This window comes from Lampetra planeri, chromosome 27, assembly GCF_965212315.1.
Source record: "Lampetra planeri chromosome 27, kcLamPlan1.2.h2, whole genome shotgun sequence".
NCBI lineage: Eukaryota > Metazoa > Chordata > Hyperoartia > Petromyzontiformes > Petromyzontidae > Lampetra > Lampetra planeri.
Window position 1 is genome coordinate 5,754,740 of NC_136133.1, and position 17,603 is coordinate 5,772,342.

General features: G+C 50.5%; 1 protein-coding gene across 2 annotated transcripts in view; it reads right to left on the reverse strand.

The window, feature by feature from the left end:
- Positions 1 to 17,603, reverse strand: part of DAGLA (diacylglycerol lipase alpha) — a 112,587-nt gene that overhangs the window by 34,705 nt on the left and 60,279 nt on the right. For both annotated transcript variants that reach the window (XM_078607352.1, XM_078607353.1), the window contains 5 exons: positions 15,496 to 15,620; positions 14,962 to 15,124; positions 5,377 to 5,460; positions 4,379 to 4,456; positions 2,305 to 2,385 (listed from right to left, as the gene is read on the reverse strand). In XM_078607352.1, coding sequence (XP_078463478.1) covers positions 2,305 to 2,385; positions 4,379 to 4,456; positions 5,377 to 5,460; positions 14,962 to 15,124; positions 15,496 to 15,620 — 531 coding nt within the window. The remainder of the gene's footprint in view (positions 1 to 2,304; positions 2,386 to 4,378; positions 4,457 to 5,376; positions 5,461 to 14,961; positions 15,125 to 15,495; positions 15,621 to 17,603) is intronic.

Genomic DNA, 17,603 nt, shown 5'->3' on the forward strand with positions numbered 1-17,603 from the left:
CCCACACGAGCGTGGCCGAGCATCGTGACGAGCGGTGGGCGTGCACGCGGTGCAATGCGGTAACGTCGGTGATTTATGGGAGCTCCCCACCCCCCCCCGCCCGGTTTCGTTTAAATTGATACACCGCAACAACCGTGCACACTCGCAAGCGTACATCGGCAGTCACTTGTTTTTTTTTATTCGACTAAAACCGGTGATTTGTACGCGATAGCGCGCCAGGGCACGTTAACAAGTCACTCGTCGCCCCCGCGATTAGATGATCCGTCACGGCTTAGGGGTCAACGCTTCGATTCGAGAAACCCATGGGAGTTTTTTTGTCACATTCCTACCATCTCCTTAGTGTCGATTTTTTGTTCGTTCTGTCTGGGGTTTGTCCCCTCCATTAGCCTAAGTGTGACATTAGCATAACATTCAAATATCATTTACATAAATTGCAAATTACGCAACTCCCACGCACGCGACTTTTATGCGTGTGCAACGTGGGAGCGGGAGGAGATTTGAATCGACGAATCGCTGTGTCGTTAACACGGCCAGCCATCGAACCAAAGCGGTCACCCCATCGCGCGCTTTCAGATGCGGCCGTCTGGAACTGCTCTCCTTTCTGATTTTAGGAAGACACTGGAGCTGTGTTCACTTTTAAATCGAAATTGAAAACTCGTTTCTTTAGAACTGCTTTTTTGTGTTTAGTTTGTTGTCCTTCCCCCGCACATCCGATGAGCACGATTGGCTACGTACGGTGCGAAATAAGTTCAACATACTTACCAAGACAAATACAAAGATCCCCTGTTATAGCCTTAACGGACTGTTGAGGCAAGTGCTATTAGCGAGCATCTACGAAGGCCAGCATGGTACATCAGGGGGTGTGTGGCCAGCCGCACACCCGACTGCCTTTGTCTTCCCAGTGGCGATGATTTTTACACACTGCACTAGGCACTCATTTGAGGTTGGAGTCGACCTAAGGGAGGCCCAGGACCGGTTCAAATAATCGTCGCTGGTGTTGGTGGCCGTGAGCGGGAATCGAACTTGGGTCGCCGGGTTTGTAGCGCAGCGCAGCACGCTAACCGCTTTGACACCACCGCTCCCCACTACCATACCTGTCAACCCATGCGGTTTACCCCGTAGTCTTATACAGGGGAATTCAGTTTTCAGGTCCATATGGCGTACAGCCGTTTCATTGCGGGCAACATTTTTCGTCTTATTTTTGTGTTTTTCCCTTGTGATGGTGGGACTTTGTAGGATGAACGTTAAGTTTTATAAGGGGCACAGGGTGACCAATGAGGTCTGAATTGATCTGTAAGAAGGTAGTGCACTGATACGGGGTTGACAGGTATGTAGTGGTGAATGTACAAGTGGTGAGTGTAGTAGTGGTGATTGTCTATCTGTTTGTGTTTCTCCCTTGTGATGGGACTTTGTAGGACGAACGTTCAGATTTATTAGAGGCACGGGGTGAGCAATAAGGTCTGAATTGGTCTGTAATAAGGCAGGGCACTGACAAGGGGTTGACAGGCATGCGCTGACTGCCGTGAGCGAGTTTAACAGGTGAGGCTTTTGTGACCAACATCATCCACAGTAGAGGTGTGATTGGGTTTGTTTTGGTGAGATCGTGAGAGACTCCCCCCGCCCACGACCAAAGCCCTCGCCAAACTCTCACACACGCCTCGCGGTGAAACGGATCCACCCGTGTGGCTCCTGCTCAAACGATCCGAAGTCGTCACTCTCCAGAGTGGACGTCCCCCCCTCCCCTCCTCTTGCACGTTCCCTCCCCGTGGCGACCCACGCCGTCGTTTGTCACCCCCGGCGGGCGCCATCCCCCTGGGGTAGACCGTGGCCTACCCCAGGGCCAGTTATTTTTAAACTCGTTAATTTTTTAAACTCGTTAATTTTTTAAACTCGTTTTTTTTTTAACACACCAGGTACGCTATATAGCCCGCCGAGCTGTGTAGCTCTTTTTTTCAGAAGCGGCCTGGCCACAAATTGTGGCCCAACGAAGTGGCTTAGCATCACGTGGAAATTGTTATCAGCCAGACACTTGAAACGTGCGTTGATGCTACATGTGGAGGGAAAACCCGGGGGTTTGATCCCCAGCAGTCAACACGATCGATCCATGTGTTCGTCGTTCGGTCACTCAGTTTCAGCTGGGCTATCCACCAATTGCTTACCTGGTCAAATAAAAAATAGTTTTGTTTCGTTTTAAATCGAGCAAACTACTGTTCATGGCCGTGTTAGCTCGCGCTGAAGCAAATTGAGACGTGGCGGTGCAACGCGTTGAACAAAACACTTTCGAGCGCAAGAACCTGCACTGACCAGGTCTCGTCCGAAGGCCTGGGATAGAATCATCTCCTCTTCAAGCTTCTTCTTAACGTACTTGGCAGAGAAAACCATTCCCTGAAGAGCGACAGGCGACACACAACACAGGCAATGCATGAGGTACGGGATCACACGCCGACGCTGCCTTCGCCACAGCAACACGGGCGCAGACTTAAGAGCACAGCGGCGCGGCGTAAAGCCCTGCATTCGAACTGGTGCAACGGGGCGGCGCATTGACAAGACTGTTTGTTCCACCGATTCAACCGGCTTTCATCGCTCAACGCACCTCGATCGCGTGACCAGCAACCGGCTCACACCTGGCGAAGTTATCCAGTCTGCGTTTCATTTCGATGCGGTCATTTGTGACCAGGCTGAGCCCAAAGACAAATATCCCCCTGTATAGCCTGTAACAGAATGTTGGGGCAAGTGCTGTTGGCGAGCACCTATGGAGGCCGGTACGGCACACGAAGGGGGGTGGGTGGCCAGCACCACGTCCGGCCGCCTTTGTCTCGCGATGTTTGAGGCTGAGTCGACCTAGGGGAGGTCCAGGACCGGCTCAGATAGTCGTCACTGGCGTTGGCCATGAGCGGGAATCGAACTTGGGTCACCGAGTATCATAGCGCAGCACGCTAACCACTTCACTACCGCTCCCCCCAATCGTTCACACCTGGCGAAGTTATCCAGTCTGGGTTTTATTTCGATGCAGTCACTTGTGACCAGGCTGAGCCCACAGACACACAAACGTACACACAGACACATGCACAGTTGCTTGAGAACGTGGTTCTTTGGGATTTGGAGCCTCACGAGCCCCAGGTAGTGTCCGTGGTGGGCTCAGCACCCCGACAACCCTCGGTGGGTATCTCACCCACAAGGCCAGCTTTGCCGGCGCGAACCTACAGGCTCCCAAAGCTGCAAGCCGCAGCAGCACATTGCACCGATACAAAACAGCGGCTCATATTTTTTCTCAGAAAACCGAGGGTTACTATAAAAATTTGGAATAAATGTAAAGAATTCGTACAATAGTTGACATTTCGTGGGAAGTTTTTGTAAAAATTGCAATTACTTGGAAATTAATAAAATGGTGTGTTGGAGAGTAAATCCACGACATTTTCAATTTGAGTATGATGTTTCGCTGGTAAATACATCCAGCATCATCGGGTGATTTGCCAGAATAGTGAAGCCATCCACCTCTCTCTGATCTCTGGACCCATCTGTCCTCAGACGTTCACCATCTGACACTGTTTTAGCCCGATGCATGAGCGTCTTGATGAGAGAGGATTTCTGTGCAGGGTGATGATGCGAATCTGCATTCCGATAGGCATCAGTGTGCGTTTCCTTTCGGTAAACGCTGTGTGTTATTTTACCATTTTGGCCACTGTCCGAGCAAAATATCCAGGAATGGGAGTGTGCAATTCACCTCCATTTCCATGGTAAACTGGATGGCTGGGTTTTGCGAATTGACATTATCTAGAAATGCATTAAGTGTATCTTTACCATGTGGCCAGACAACCAAAGCGTTATCCACATATCTTGAACGACTGCTTCGTGACGTTATTTATTCAGGATCGTCATCTCGCACTCACATGGCATTGCGGCTCTTGAAATATTGAGCGTTTTATTGACCGAATTCGAAAAAATGTCTCATCTTGTTATTTTGGTTGCCGACCCCTGACCCAAGCCATTCTCGCTGTGAGAAAGGCCTGGGGCAGCACATTGGCGAGATGTTAACTCATTCACCTTGTATACAGGAGGTTGTGGGTTTGATCCAGACTCTGACACCTGTATAAGATTTGGATTTTGCATGTTCTCCCCGTGGTCACGTGGATTTTTCTCCGGGTCCTCTGTTTTTTTCCCTCCACATTTAGAATCAGCATTTAAGAGTATATGGCTGCAATAATTGTCCACACGCTTCGTTGAGCTATCATTTGTGGCCCAGGTCACTTCTGAAAAAGAGCTAAATATCTCGGTGGGGATTACTTGGTAAAAATAAAAAAAAACAGCTGCAGCCACCCTCTGAAGAATTCACCCTGTCGTGGGATGCACTGGATATGAACGGCAAAGCTCTCTCTACCTTGTGCCCGAGCCACGTGCCAGGATGTCCTTCCACCGGCAAGGGTTCAGCGTCGCCTGTCAGGTCCGTGAGGGCATCCTGAAGGAGACAAAGCACACAGCCACGCGTCGCGCCGTGGAGGTGGAGACCGGGTAGTGGATAACACATATACAGCATGATTTTTTCAAATATATATAAAAAATATAACAATACGACAGAATATAGCATTGAAAAACAACAATGATTAATTGTACGGTGGGCAAGAGACTTCCGTGAAGCAATATCCACTGTTGTACAGTACTTCTATGCTCCCAAACTTCAGCAAACACCACAGTGAGTAGCGTGGTGAAGTATGGTCAAGTAAACCCACCCCCATGGCCTGCACGGCGTTGGAGGGAGGGGGCCCTCATCCAGCAGTGGATTGACAAACGAGCGTACATGAGCATGCACCAATTGAAATCACGGCCAATTTGAAATATTCAACCCAAGTGTCTTTGTCATGCTCAAGCACTCGAATCACCTCCTGTTCCGATTCGATCTAACGTACCAAAGGGTAACACACCGATACGAGCGCGTGCAGTTAAGGGTCAGAATCATTCTCCCTTGGCATCGACACGTCGTTTGCACCGTCCACTCCGCCGCCAGTGCATTGTGTCCACTGCGTTTCGACGGGAGAGACGCCGTCTATTTACGGGAACGACGGCAGGTTCAAGCTTCGCGTGCCCCGGTGACACTGCGTGTGACATGTCGCAGCGCCCACCTGGCCTCAGCGACAACCACGCGGTCGCGATAGAGAATATCTCACCACGTAAACCGTTTGACGGCGGTGGCGGAATTATCTTTTTTTGTTGTGTGGTTAGTTTGTTGTCCTTCTACGCACCTTCCGATGAGCACGGATGGCTACGTACGGTGCGAGAGAAGTTCAACGTACGACACCGAGGGAGATGAGAACCGTGAGGGCGGTCATTTTGACGCGCGCGTGTACGCGTGCAGCGAATTGTTCGTCACCGGAGGCGCACCTTGAGCGAGAGCGTCCCCCGCACACTCACGACAACGCGCTTCTTGTCGTGATCCACGGCCACGTAGAAGGGCGTCTCGTAGACCTGCGGCCGCCACAAAGAAACACGCGCGGGACCGAAGGGGGCATCCAGCGTCAGGGGACGGGCAGCCATGGCAATAGCCCCCGGGGTCTTCGCCGCAGAGAAGGGGGCAACCCCCCCGCCCCCCCTCTCTGAGTTCGATTCGCCGACTCGGGCCCGTTTTTCATCACTATCAATATCGTCATCAATTATCGTCACTTTAATCATCAATATCAGGCAGCCCCCTGAGTTCGATTCCCTGAACTCCGGCGCCTTTTTCATCATCATCATGACCATCAATCATTGTCACTTTAATCATCAACATCAGCCAGAATCATCTTTGTCGGCAACGTCACAAGATGCGGCTTAAACTGCATCCGCACAATCCATGGCAGATGCGGATACCTGATGCACAAATGGAACATAAAACATCTCTCCAGTAGTAGTGTGCCGCTGTGGTCATCCAGAACGGACCATTCAACGTATAACGACGCAATGCCCCATCGACAAACACGGCGCTACAACTCTACTGTTTCTGACGCGTTCTAAAGGTGATGTCCAAAAAAAACCTTCATAATAATAATGAATAAATACTCCGGATTTATAATGCGCATTCAATCATAGGATCCCAATTATTACGGATAATATTGGTCACGAAAGCCCACGTGTTATACGAACATACATTTGTCCCGACGATTTCCTGCCGTCATGCTAAAATCGAACTCGCAATCTGCTCACCCAGCCCTGCAACGGGTAGGTTTGACGCGCACAAAATATTAACGTACCGCAGCCAAATGTTTTACTTTTTAAATTTACCGCAAATTAAACATGCACATTACTTGCCTGTTCATGACACCTAAAAAGGCCAATCACTCTTGACTATCACCTGGCTAAAAAGAAAAATCATACCAATCACTTGAAAAGCCTCTCTCTCTCTCGAGATTACGCGGAGGACATTAAACGATGCATTGTATGGAATGGACCAAGAGTCTCGGTGGACCTAAACAAAGGTCATCAATCACAAGCAATGACAGATCTGAATGGGTTCACAACTGGTTGAACGGCACCAATTGCAAGACAATACGAGTGCCACGGTCGGCTACGTACGGCGCGAAAGAAGCTCAACGTACACACACACACCCAGCGGGCTCTCACATGGCTAAAGAAAGGAGATTGATGATTTGTCTCTCTCACATCCCCATTTCCCAATGCTATTCTTCCATTTGGTTGCTCAAGATTCCCCCCCCCCCGATCTCATCTTTATTCCATCGCGACCTGAAAGATAACAATATCTAGTCCGCGCTTCAAACTCGGTTTTCCCGATCTCATCTTTTATTCCATCGCGACCTCAAAGATAACAACATCTAGTGCACTCTTCAAGCTCGGTTTCTCGATCTCATCTTTATTCCATCGCGACCTCTAAGATAACAACATCCAGTCCGCGCTTCAAGCTCGGTTCCCCCGTGCCGCGGTAGTCTTAAGACTCTCACGGCTGAAAGCTAAGTGTTAAATCTCAGTCGCCGTGCGTGTGTGTGTGCGGTGCGCGTGCATGCACCGGCTTAAATGGGTCCATGTGTTTTTCAGAGAGATGGGGGGTGGGGGGGGGGAAATCGTCACGTTCATTTGTCTCTTTTGAACAACCGTGATACCGCGCGTAGTTGGCTGTACACACACGGGGCGACGACATTGCATGTCCACGGGCTGGATAACAACGGCGAGTGAACCCCCCCCCCCCCCCCCGGGACAATCATTTAGTCGTGTAGGGGGGCGAGAGCGACAGCGGTGATGAAAAGCTCACATTACAGCGCAGTAGTTTCCAACAGAAAAATAATGACACGGGCACTATTAACCTCTGGCTGTGACACAACAGGTTGCAGCAGCAGCAGCAGCGCACCTTTGGTAATGCTTATATTTGGGTTTGCCAAAAAATTAACCCGTAATAACAAAGTTTTTCACTATAAATCCTTTATATGCGTGGCGGCTAGAGTCCTCTCGTCCTCTGGCTTGAGATGGCTGCCACCTATGGGTCAGATGATTGCCTGCCACCATTAAGCAATTGGTAATTAAATATAATTTATTTTTTCCTAAAAAGTGTAAAATTTTGGAAAAAAAAATTCACGAAAATAAATTGTCACGCACAACGAGTCTGTGTGCAAAATGTCAACTCGATTGGATCACGGAAAGTGGGTTAAAAAACGACCGAAATATTTGCACGGTCGTAAGCGCGCAAGCAAGCAAGCAAGTGAACTTAATATAAAGGATTTAAAAAGACATCTCCTCGCCTCCGATGACGAACAGGCGCCGTGTTCCGCCAAATACAAACGGAGAGAGCCGCCACGCATATCCCCGAGCAGACCAGCTGGGACGAGTGGCGTTCGCGAGCAACCTGTTAAAGCGGGAAACGGCGCACAGACGTGCGGCATGGCCAGCACCATGCCCAGCCGGTCGCGAGCCCTGATGTTGATACACCGCACCAGGCACCCGTTTCAGGTCGAGTCGACCTCAGGGAGGCCCAGATATTCGTCACCGAAGTTGGCTGTGAGCGGGAGTCAAGCTCGGGCATGCCGGGTTCGTGGCGCCGTGCGTTAACCACTGCACCACCGCTCCCCCGCTGTGCTCCATCACGCTCCCCTACGTGTCTCTGCTCGTCACCCAGAAACACGGCGCGCTTTGCACGCGGCTCCCTAATTAGACAAAGGCCCCCCGTGTATCCTTAACAGACTGTTGGAGGCAAGAGCTCTCAGCGAGTAGCACCTATTAAGGCTGGCACGGAACACAAAGGGGGTGGGGGGTGGCCAGCACCACGCCCGGCCGCCTTTGTCTCCCTCGCGGCGATGTTTACACACCGCACCGGTTACCCATTTGAGGCTGAGTCGACGTCGGGGAAGCCATTGACCGGTTCAGATAATCGTCACGGGCGCTCGCCGTGAGCGGGAATTGAACCCAGGTGGCCGCTGCTAACCGCTGCACGACCCCTCCCCGCCGAATTAGACACACGCGCACACACACGCGCGCGCACGCGTGAAAGTGCAAGCCCGTGCATTGTGGCCGAGTACATAATCATGAATTAGTTAAAACCACACGCGATAGCATCACTGATTTAAATAGGCATTATGCCGTTCACCTTCAAAGCCAATTTCGGAGATGAGGGTTCCAATTTCTGCTGTTTAAATGTTCATGTAAAATTTTAATTACATTAAAAAAACCGTTTTCATGTAAAATGCAAGTCCTTTGTAGCTGTAGACTTGTATTTTTTGTCTTACGCTTTGTGATTGGCTGGAGCCATCCAGGAAGGAGCTTCGTACATGTGCTGCACATCATCTGGTATGTATATTCCTGAAACTATTAAAACTATATTCTTAGGTTTTTTCCGGTAAAGTCACGTAGGTAAAAATTTTTAATTAATAAAAGTTAAATAAAAATAAAATAAAAATCACGACGTTTCGGAGGCAACACAAGCCTCCGTCTTCAAGTAAGAGAAATTCCAAGAAAACAGTCCTTGTATATGAAGTATCGGAAATGACGGCAGGAAACTTCTTGACGGGTAACACACTTTTTATTAAATCTTGACTTGTCACAATACAACGTGTGGTCTATATTCTTCCGACAACCCACTTTACTTAACTCGTGTAGACTCTCTCTCCCTGGCTACACTCTGTACTTAACTCGTGTAGACTCTAGGCCTCTGGCTACACACATCACTCGTCTCGTGTAGACCCTATGCCTCTGGCTACACACTCCACTCGTCTCGTGTAGACTCTAGCTCTCTGGCTACACACATCACTCGTCTCGTGTAGACCCTATGCCTCTGGCTACACACTCCACTCGTCTCGTGTAGACTCTAGCTCTCTGGCTACACACATCACTCGTCTCGTGTAGACTCTAGCTCTCTGGCTACACACATCACTCGTCTCGTGTAGACTCTAGCTCTCTGGCTACACACGTCACTCGTCTCGTGTAGACTCTAGCTCTCTGGCTACACACATCACTCGTCTCGTGTAGACTCTAGCTCTCTGGCTACACACTCCACTCGTCTCGTGTAGACTCCAGCTCTCTGGCTACACACGTCACTCGTCTCGTGTAGACTCTAGCTCTCTGGCTACACACGTCACTCGTCTCGTGTAGACTCTAGCTCTCTGGCTACACACATCACTCGTCTCGTGTAGACTCTAGCTCTCTGGCTACACACATCACTCGTCTCGTGTAGACCCTATGCCTCTGGCTACACACTCCACTCGTCTCGTGTAGACTCTAGCTCTCTGGCTACACACATCACTCGTCTCGTGTAGACTCTAGCTCTCTGGCTACACACGTCACTCGTCTCGTGTAGACTCTAGCTCTCTGGCTACACACGTCACTCGTCTCGTGTAGACTCTAGCTCTCTGGCTACACACATCACTCGTCTCGTGTAGACCCTATGCCTCTGGCTACACACTCCACTCGTCTCGTGTAGACTCTAGCTCTCTGGCTACACACATCACTCGTCTCGTGTAGACTCTAGCTCTCTGGCTACACACGTCACTCGTCTCGTGTAGACTCTAGCTCTCTGGCTACACACGTCACTCGTCTCGTGTAGACTCTAGCTCTCTGGCTACACACGTCACTCGTCTCGTGTAGACTCTAGCTCTCTGGCTACACACGTCACTCGTCTCGTGTAGACTCTAGCTCTCTGGCTACACACGTCACTCGTCTCGTGTAGACTCTAGCTCTCTGGCTACACACTCCACTCGTCTCGTGTAGACTCTAGCTCTCTGGCTACACACATCACTCGTCTCGTGTAGACTCTAGCTCTCTGGCTACACACATCACTCGTCTCGTGTAGACTCTAGCTCTCTGGCTACACACATCACTCGTCTCGTGTAGACTCTAGCTCTCTGGCTACACACGTCACTCGTCTCGTGTAGACTCTAGCTCTCTGGCTACACACATCACTCGTCTCGTGTAGACTCTAGCTCTCTGGCTACACACATCACTCGTCTCGTGTAGACTCTAGCTCTCTGGCTACACACGTCACTCGTCTCGTGTAGACTCTAGCTCTCTGGCTACACACATCACTCGTCTCGTGTAGACTCTAGCTCTCTGGCTACACACATCACTCGTCTCGTGTAGACTCTAGCTCTCTGGCTACACACGTCACTCGTCTCGTGTAGACTCTAGCTCTCTGGCTACACACATCACTCGTCTCGTGTAGACTCTAGCTCTCTGGCTACACACGTCACTCGTCTCGTGTAGACTCTAGCTCTCTGGCTACACACATCACTCGTCTCGTGTAGACTCTAGCTCTCTGGCTACACACATCACTCGTCTCGTGTAGACTCTAGCTCTCTGGCTACACACGTCACTCGTCTCGTGTAGACTCTAGCTCTCTGGCTACACACGTCACTCGTCTCGTGTAGACTCTAGCTCTCTGGCTACACACGTCACTCGTCTCGTGTAGACTCTAGCTCTCTGGCTACACACGTCACTCGTCTCGTGTAGACTCTAGCTCTCTGGCTACACACATCACTCGTCTCGTGTAGACTCTAGCTCTCTGGCTACACACATCACTCGTCTCGTGTAGACTCTAGCTCTCTGGCTACACACGTCACTCGTCTCGTGTAGACTCTAGCTCTCTGGCTACACACTCCGCATGCTGACACTGCATGCTCCCCCTACACTCCGCCTCTGGGTTACACCGAGTCCGGGTCCTCACAGGACAGCGGGACTGGGTACCGCAGGGCCCTGTCTCTTCCTCTCCGTCTTCAGTCTTCGCTGGATACACTCTCCCCGTGCGCCTGTGCGCATCACCTTATATAGTCCCTCCTCCCGGGAGACGGAGCGGATGCGGACCTCGATGCGAGCATCGCTCCTTAGTGAACCAATCACGACGCGCTATCTCTACGATCCGCTTTCCCCCAGCGCGTGTTTCCACTCATCACCCAATCACGCCGCGCTGCCACCCGATCACTCCCACACCAGCGCGTCACCGGCACCCAGCCAATCAGCACCACACAACACACGATCCCGCGCTGACCCCTGATCCCTCACCGCCAGCGCGCGTCACCACACACACATCCAATCCCGACGCGCTGGCACCTGATCGCTACCCCAGCGCGTATCGCCACTACATATATATACTGGTTGAGGGTGGGAGGAGCCAAGGTAGGCCCTGGATATTATTATTGTGAGGTTCGGTGCGGCTGAAGCACGTTGTTAGGAATGAGCCTCTGTTGTGTAGACTGGTTGAAAAGAGTTGTTAAGGTGCAGCTGATGTAAAGGTGCGTGTAAATGGGACTGAGCCTTTTGTTATGTAGAGGTGGTGAGGCTGAAACCGCTGCCAGGAATGAGTCTTTGTTGTGTAGACTGGTTGAACAAACCACTCCCCACTACACCCACGCACAAAGACAAAGATCCCCCGTATAGCCTTAACAGACTGTAGGGGCAAGTGCTGTTAGCGAGCATCTATGCAGGCCAGCACGGCATACGAGGGGGGTGGGTGGCCAACACCACGCCCGGCCGCCTTTGTCTTCCCAGTAGCGATGTTTACACATCGCACCAGGTACTCATTTGAGGCTGAGTTGTTCTGGGGGAGGCCCAGGACCGGTTCAGATAATCGTCACTGGGTGTTGGCCGTGAGCGGGAATTGAACTCGGGTCACCAGGTTCGTAGCGCAGCGGAGCGCTAACCGCTACACCACCGCTCGGAATGGTGAAGGGTTCAAATTCCCAGCAAGAAGCCGAGCGCGGAATTTGTTGAAGTGGGTTTCGGATTTTTCTAGGCCGCGAAAATAACTTTCAGCTGCAAAACAAAACAGATTAATAACGGCCCTACGGTTCGAAATAAACTGGAAAGAAAACAAAATGAGAAGGCGTAAGCCCCTCGTGTGTGCGTGCGTTTTCTCCGGGCACTCTGCTCTTCTCCGACGTGCAAAAAGCTCTTTGAAAAATAACGAGTCAAATTTGTGGAATTCAATTTGAAGTAAATTCCTTTGAAAGAAAAATACTACCACGATTATTCCCGTCATAAAAAAAAACCATTTTGGACAACGAGTTCATCGATCTGCTCCGTTCACGAACAGGAAATCCTAAATTCCACCCGTGCTCTAAAGGCGCAAGTACGATTTTGTTCGTCGGACAGATTTGCATTTCCCATTTCAACCAAATCACGGGAACACGTGTATTCACAAGCCGCACGCTGTAATTGCTGAAGCCAAGCATAGAGTGAGCGTGGTTTATGGGACAGCGCAGACCAGCCATAGACAACTCAGTGTATATATATATGTAGTGGCTTCGAATTAGGTGCACAAACACACAGCTTGGAGGCAACACTATGTATTAAACGGTAAGTAATATAACACTGTACATGAGGTGGTGACCACCTTCCTCAACTCACTAACACTCTGAAACACGACACAGAGTGGACCAGGCAGGCTGCGGGCTGCCTGGTCCAGGACGACGACCCGGGACTTGAGGACCGATGATGTCGTCTTCACTTCGGAGTTCAACAGCCCCGCTCTGCATCCACACCCCGCTTATATCCCCTTCCCAGGCCACGCCTCCCTTCCCAGGCCACGCCTCCCTTCCTAGGCCACGCCTCCCTTCCCCCACCTCTGGGAAGGTCTGGGACCCTCCACCACGTGACCCCCAGGCACCCCTTGGGGCCCCCAGCCCTCGTACGGGCCGACACAGTAGTGACGGCCTATGTCACTACATATATATAAACACAGGACGCGCAATCAATATTAAGTGAAGAAGACCAGTGCTTTGGCTGTCATAGCTCAACGAGCCTGTACGTCTAAAAATAACCATTAATCCCTCCTGTATTTACCTACCCCGTTATCCTCCCCTCACAGTGTCTCTGGATTTCATTATTTATTATATAATCCAAGATCTTAAGGCGGAGGGGGTTAACCTGCTGCCTCTCTTTGTACCGAGTGGCAATACGCGCTTGGCGGTTGCTCTGGACGAGGTGCAGTGTGAATGGAAATTCGTGGCACTCAGACCTCCCTTACGCGGCTGAAATCAGAATTGCTTTCAAATGATTAACAACGGGTGCAGTGGAAACAAATCAACAGATTTCAGACACCCTCGCAAATACCCACTGTCGTGAATGGCAAGCCCGTGAAAAACGAATGACAACGTTGTGCACTGGCCTGCCAGAAAGACGTTTGAAAGAGCGACGATGAAGGTGAACCTCGCCCATTGCACGGATTCCAAGAAGTGTGTTGGACCTCGGGAGCGCTTACGATCAAGCGGCCAATAACGATAACGTCCGAGCCGGCGCAACGAGGCGACGTCGGACGGGGCGCGTGACGCGCGAAGACGCGAGACGGCGTCCGGGGATGCAACGCACGCACGGCACGCAACGCCTTGGGCAGTGGCTCAGCCCATTTTAGCGTTGGGGTGTTTTTATTTTTTATCTATCACCAGGTTTTTGTCGAACCTTCGATCAATTTAGGCCGGAATTCTACAGGGCAGGTCCCAAAAAAGCAACAAAAAACTTTGCGCTGAAATTTTATTCATACCGACTCATCTTCGTGACGCCAAGTCAGACAGACTGACGGGCAGAGCGAACGAAATGATTCGACCTCAGCTTTGGCTTATTTCCTGGAGTGGATAATGGCAGCTTCCACGCGAGCCACTCTTGTCAAGCGAGAGATGACGCCCCAAAAGCATCGTGTACCCGTCGACCGACGACATCCCGTTGTCCAGGGAAAGCAACGATAGAGCAACGGACTCACGCTGGCGTGTTTCACCCGGTGAAGAACTCAAAGAGCCACGGTACGACAGCCTCGTCGGCAAGAGTGCGCCGCGTCAACTCGCGTTGAACACATCCGTGCGGGCGAGGATCAGATTAGCACGGTTGGCTACGTACAGTGCGAAAGAAGTTCAACATACATCTCTGCAAAGACGGTTACCGCATCGCGCTGTGCTTTCAGATGCGCTTCTGCGGCCGTCTGGAACGCTCTTCCTTCCGATATTAGGAAGCCCACTGGAGCTATGCACGTTTAAATCGAATTGAAAACTAATTTCTTTCGAGCTGATTTTTTGTGTTTAGTTTGCAATCCTTCCCCCCCACACCTCCGATTAGCGCGGTTGGCTACGTATGGTGCCAAAAAAGTTCAACATACATACATACGTACATACAAACACTATAATACAATGCATTTGATACAACTCGCAATAGAAAAGACGTGAAAATAACACGTTCAACTTTCCATATGTAGATCAAATCTGTGGATGAAATATGCAAATGTTGCACTTCAACATAGCCAAATGAAAGGCAAAGCTACTTGCATGCTGATCTTAGACTACCGGACCGCTTCTGCGGCCGTCTGGAATGCTCTTCCTTGCGATATTAGCAAGCCCGCTAGAGCTATGCTTTGTAAAATCTAGATTGAAAACTCATTTTTTTCGAACTGCTTTTTAGTGTTTAGTTTGTCATCCTTCCCCCCCCCCCGATTAGCGTGGTCGTCTTCATGCGGTGCGAAAAAAGTTCAACACGCGTGCGTACGAGGCTCGCGCACGGGCCGTGCGAAGCTCTCACCGCGTCGTGGATGGAGGCGAAGACAATCTCCACCCCCGAGAGGCCCTCGTCCAGGAAGTGGCGGCGGATCGCGGCCACGTTGCACTGGCAGCAGTTGTCGTCCTGCACCGTGAGGCTGGGAGAGAATCGGTGCCTCCGCACGCAGTAGCCCAGGCAGCAGCACCTGACACGGTTTACACGGCGCAGCGACAACAACACCAACAGCTTGCTGCCGCTGCTGCCCTTCGCCACCGAGCTGAGGCGATGTCACCGCGGCTCTTGCGTCAGGGTAGGGGGCGCTTTGAGGTCACGGGGAAGGAGCCGGGTGTTTTGGGATGACTGACTGAGATGCCCCACTTGCCCACCACCTGTGTCTACGTGCCCCACCTGCCCACCACCTGTGCTCCCCAACTGCTGTAACAGTGCGAGACCCCTTTGGCGTCCCGAAGCGTATTCTGAGTGATGCCACTACGCCGGGTGCTACCATGAGCCTTCGGTGCAACGCGAGAGCACGGCAAGGGGCCAACGCTGGCGCCAGCGAAGCGCAGTACTCACGAAAAGTTGGCCATAAGCTTGCAGAGTCCGCAGGCCGGCTTCCTGATGAGGTACATGGGCCACCCATACGCAGCCAGCGCGTAGTGCATGTAGTAGCACACGTCCTTGTACATGCTCATGACATTCTGGAAGAACAAAAACGATTTTCAGCAATCTCTATAAAGCAGACTTTGCGTGTGTGTATGTGTGTGTGTGAACCAAATTGTACCAAAACCATGAAGCCTACACACCTCAAAGTTTCCGTGCATACTCACGGATGAGTGAGTGTGTTTTACCTTCCCGGCTCACCTGCAACACCTGAAACACCTGCACACTACACCTCCCCCCCCCTTTCCCCCATGCCGCTGCACGTTATCCTCCGCTATTATCAGGCCCGCGTTTATCCCACCAAATTCACCCACTACCGCCGTTTACTGCGATACCTGCACGTGCACAGCTCACCTCCAACACACACACTGCAATATTCACACAATACATCTACTCTTCTAAAACGTCTACGTACCAGCACCACCTACCTCCTTCTAAACAACACGGACGCTACGCAAAAGCTACGACTACATACATCGATTCACAATAAAGGTTTTTGGGGTAGATCGCGTGGTGGTGTTTCATTCAGACTCCCGGACAGACCTGGTCTTCACCTGAGGACGGCTGCTTGCGTTGTGGCCGAAACGTAGTGAGAATTTTTTTATTATGTTTAATTTGTATTATTTTATTATTTCCCTTCTACGTGACTTTACCGAAAGAACCAATAAGATGAATCCCTGCAGTCATGAAAGCTTTAAATCGATATTTAAGTATAAATGTGTCGTCACCCTCCACCACCCGACACAGCCAGTGAGGTTTGTCAAGTAAACAACGCGCCAATTAGTTACTAGTATAGTGTAAAGTGTAGTGTATAGCGTAGTGTATAGCTTAGTATACTACTTCAACCCACCGGTGTGTTGGAGAGTAAATCCACAACATTTACAATTTTAATACATTCATAATAAAGGTTTTTTGGGTTATATTATGAATAAAATTGGTTGCGAAAGCCTACGTGTGACACATACGTCAAGTCTACATCGCCTGGTAAGCAGACAAAACGCATGCACATGTACACACTCACGTTCACGTAATTATAGATGTGCACACACCACCGCTCACACACTCTTGATAATTGCTTCAATCGCGACTAACAATAACACCCTCCAACAACTTCCAGCCTTACGCTTCACTCATTTGTGGCTTCGTTTTCGCGTGCCAACTACGCTTACAAATTCACTTATACATTATTTATTGAACATTCCCTACACGGCGATTCACTCTCACACTCGCTATTTACAATTCCTTGTTACGGACTTTTACCTACACACATCACGTACCTCACGGAAAACCTGCACTCATCTTCACCAGAGCCGATAACGCTAACTGATGGCATTTCTACAAGTGCCGTAATGTCTGCACCTACAGCTAATTAAACTCACCAAGAAACAACACGGCACGCTGCCTGTGCTGCAATGCCTGCACCTACAGCTAATTAAACTCACCAAGAAACAACACGGCACGCTGCCTGTGCTGCAATGCCTGCACCTACAGCTAATTAAACTCACCAAGAAACAACACGGCACGCTGCCTGTGCTGCAATGCCTGCACCTACAGCTAATTAAACTCACCAAGAAACAACACGGCACGCTGCCTGTGCTGCAATGCCTGCACCTACAGCTAATTAAACTCACCAAGAAACAACACGGCACGCTGTCTGTGCTGCAATGTCTACACCTACAGCTATTTAAACTCACCAAGAAACAACACGACACGCTGCCTGTGCTGCAATGTCTACACCTACAGCTATTTAAACTCACCAAGAAACAACACGGCACACTGCCTGTGCTGCAGTGTCTGCACCTACAGCTAATTAAACTCACCAAGAAACAACACGGCACGCTGCCTGTGCTGCAATGCCTGCACCTACAGCTAATTAAACTCACCAAGAAACAACACGGCACGCTGCCTGTGCTGCAATGCCTGCACCTACAGCTATTTAAACTCACCAAGAAACAACACGGCACGCTGTCTGTGCTGCAATGTCTGCACCTACAGCTATTTAAACTCACCAAGAAACAACA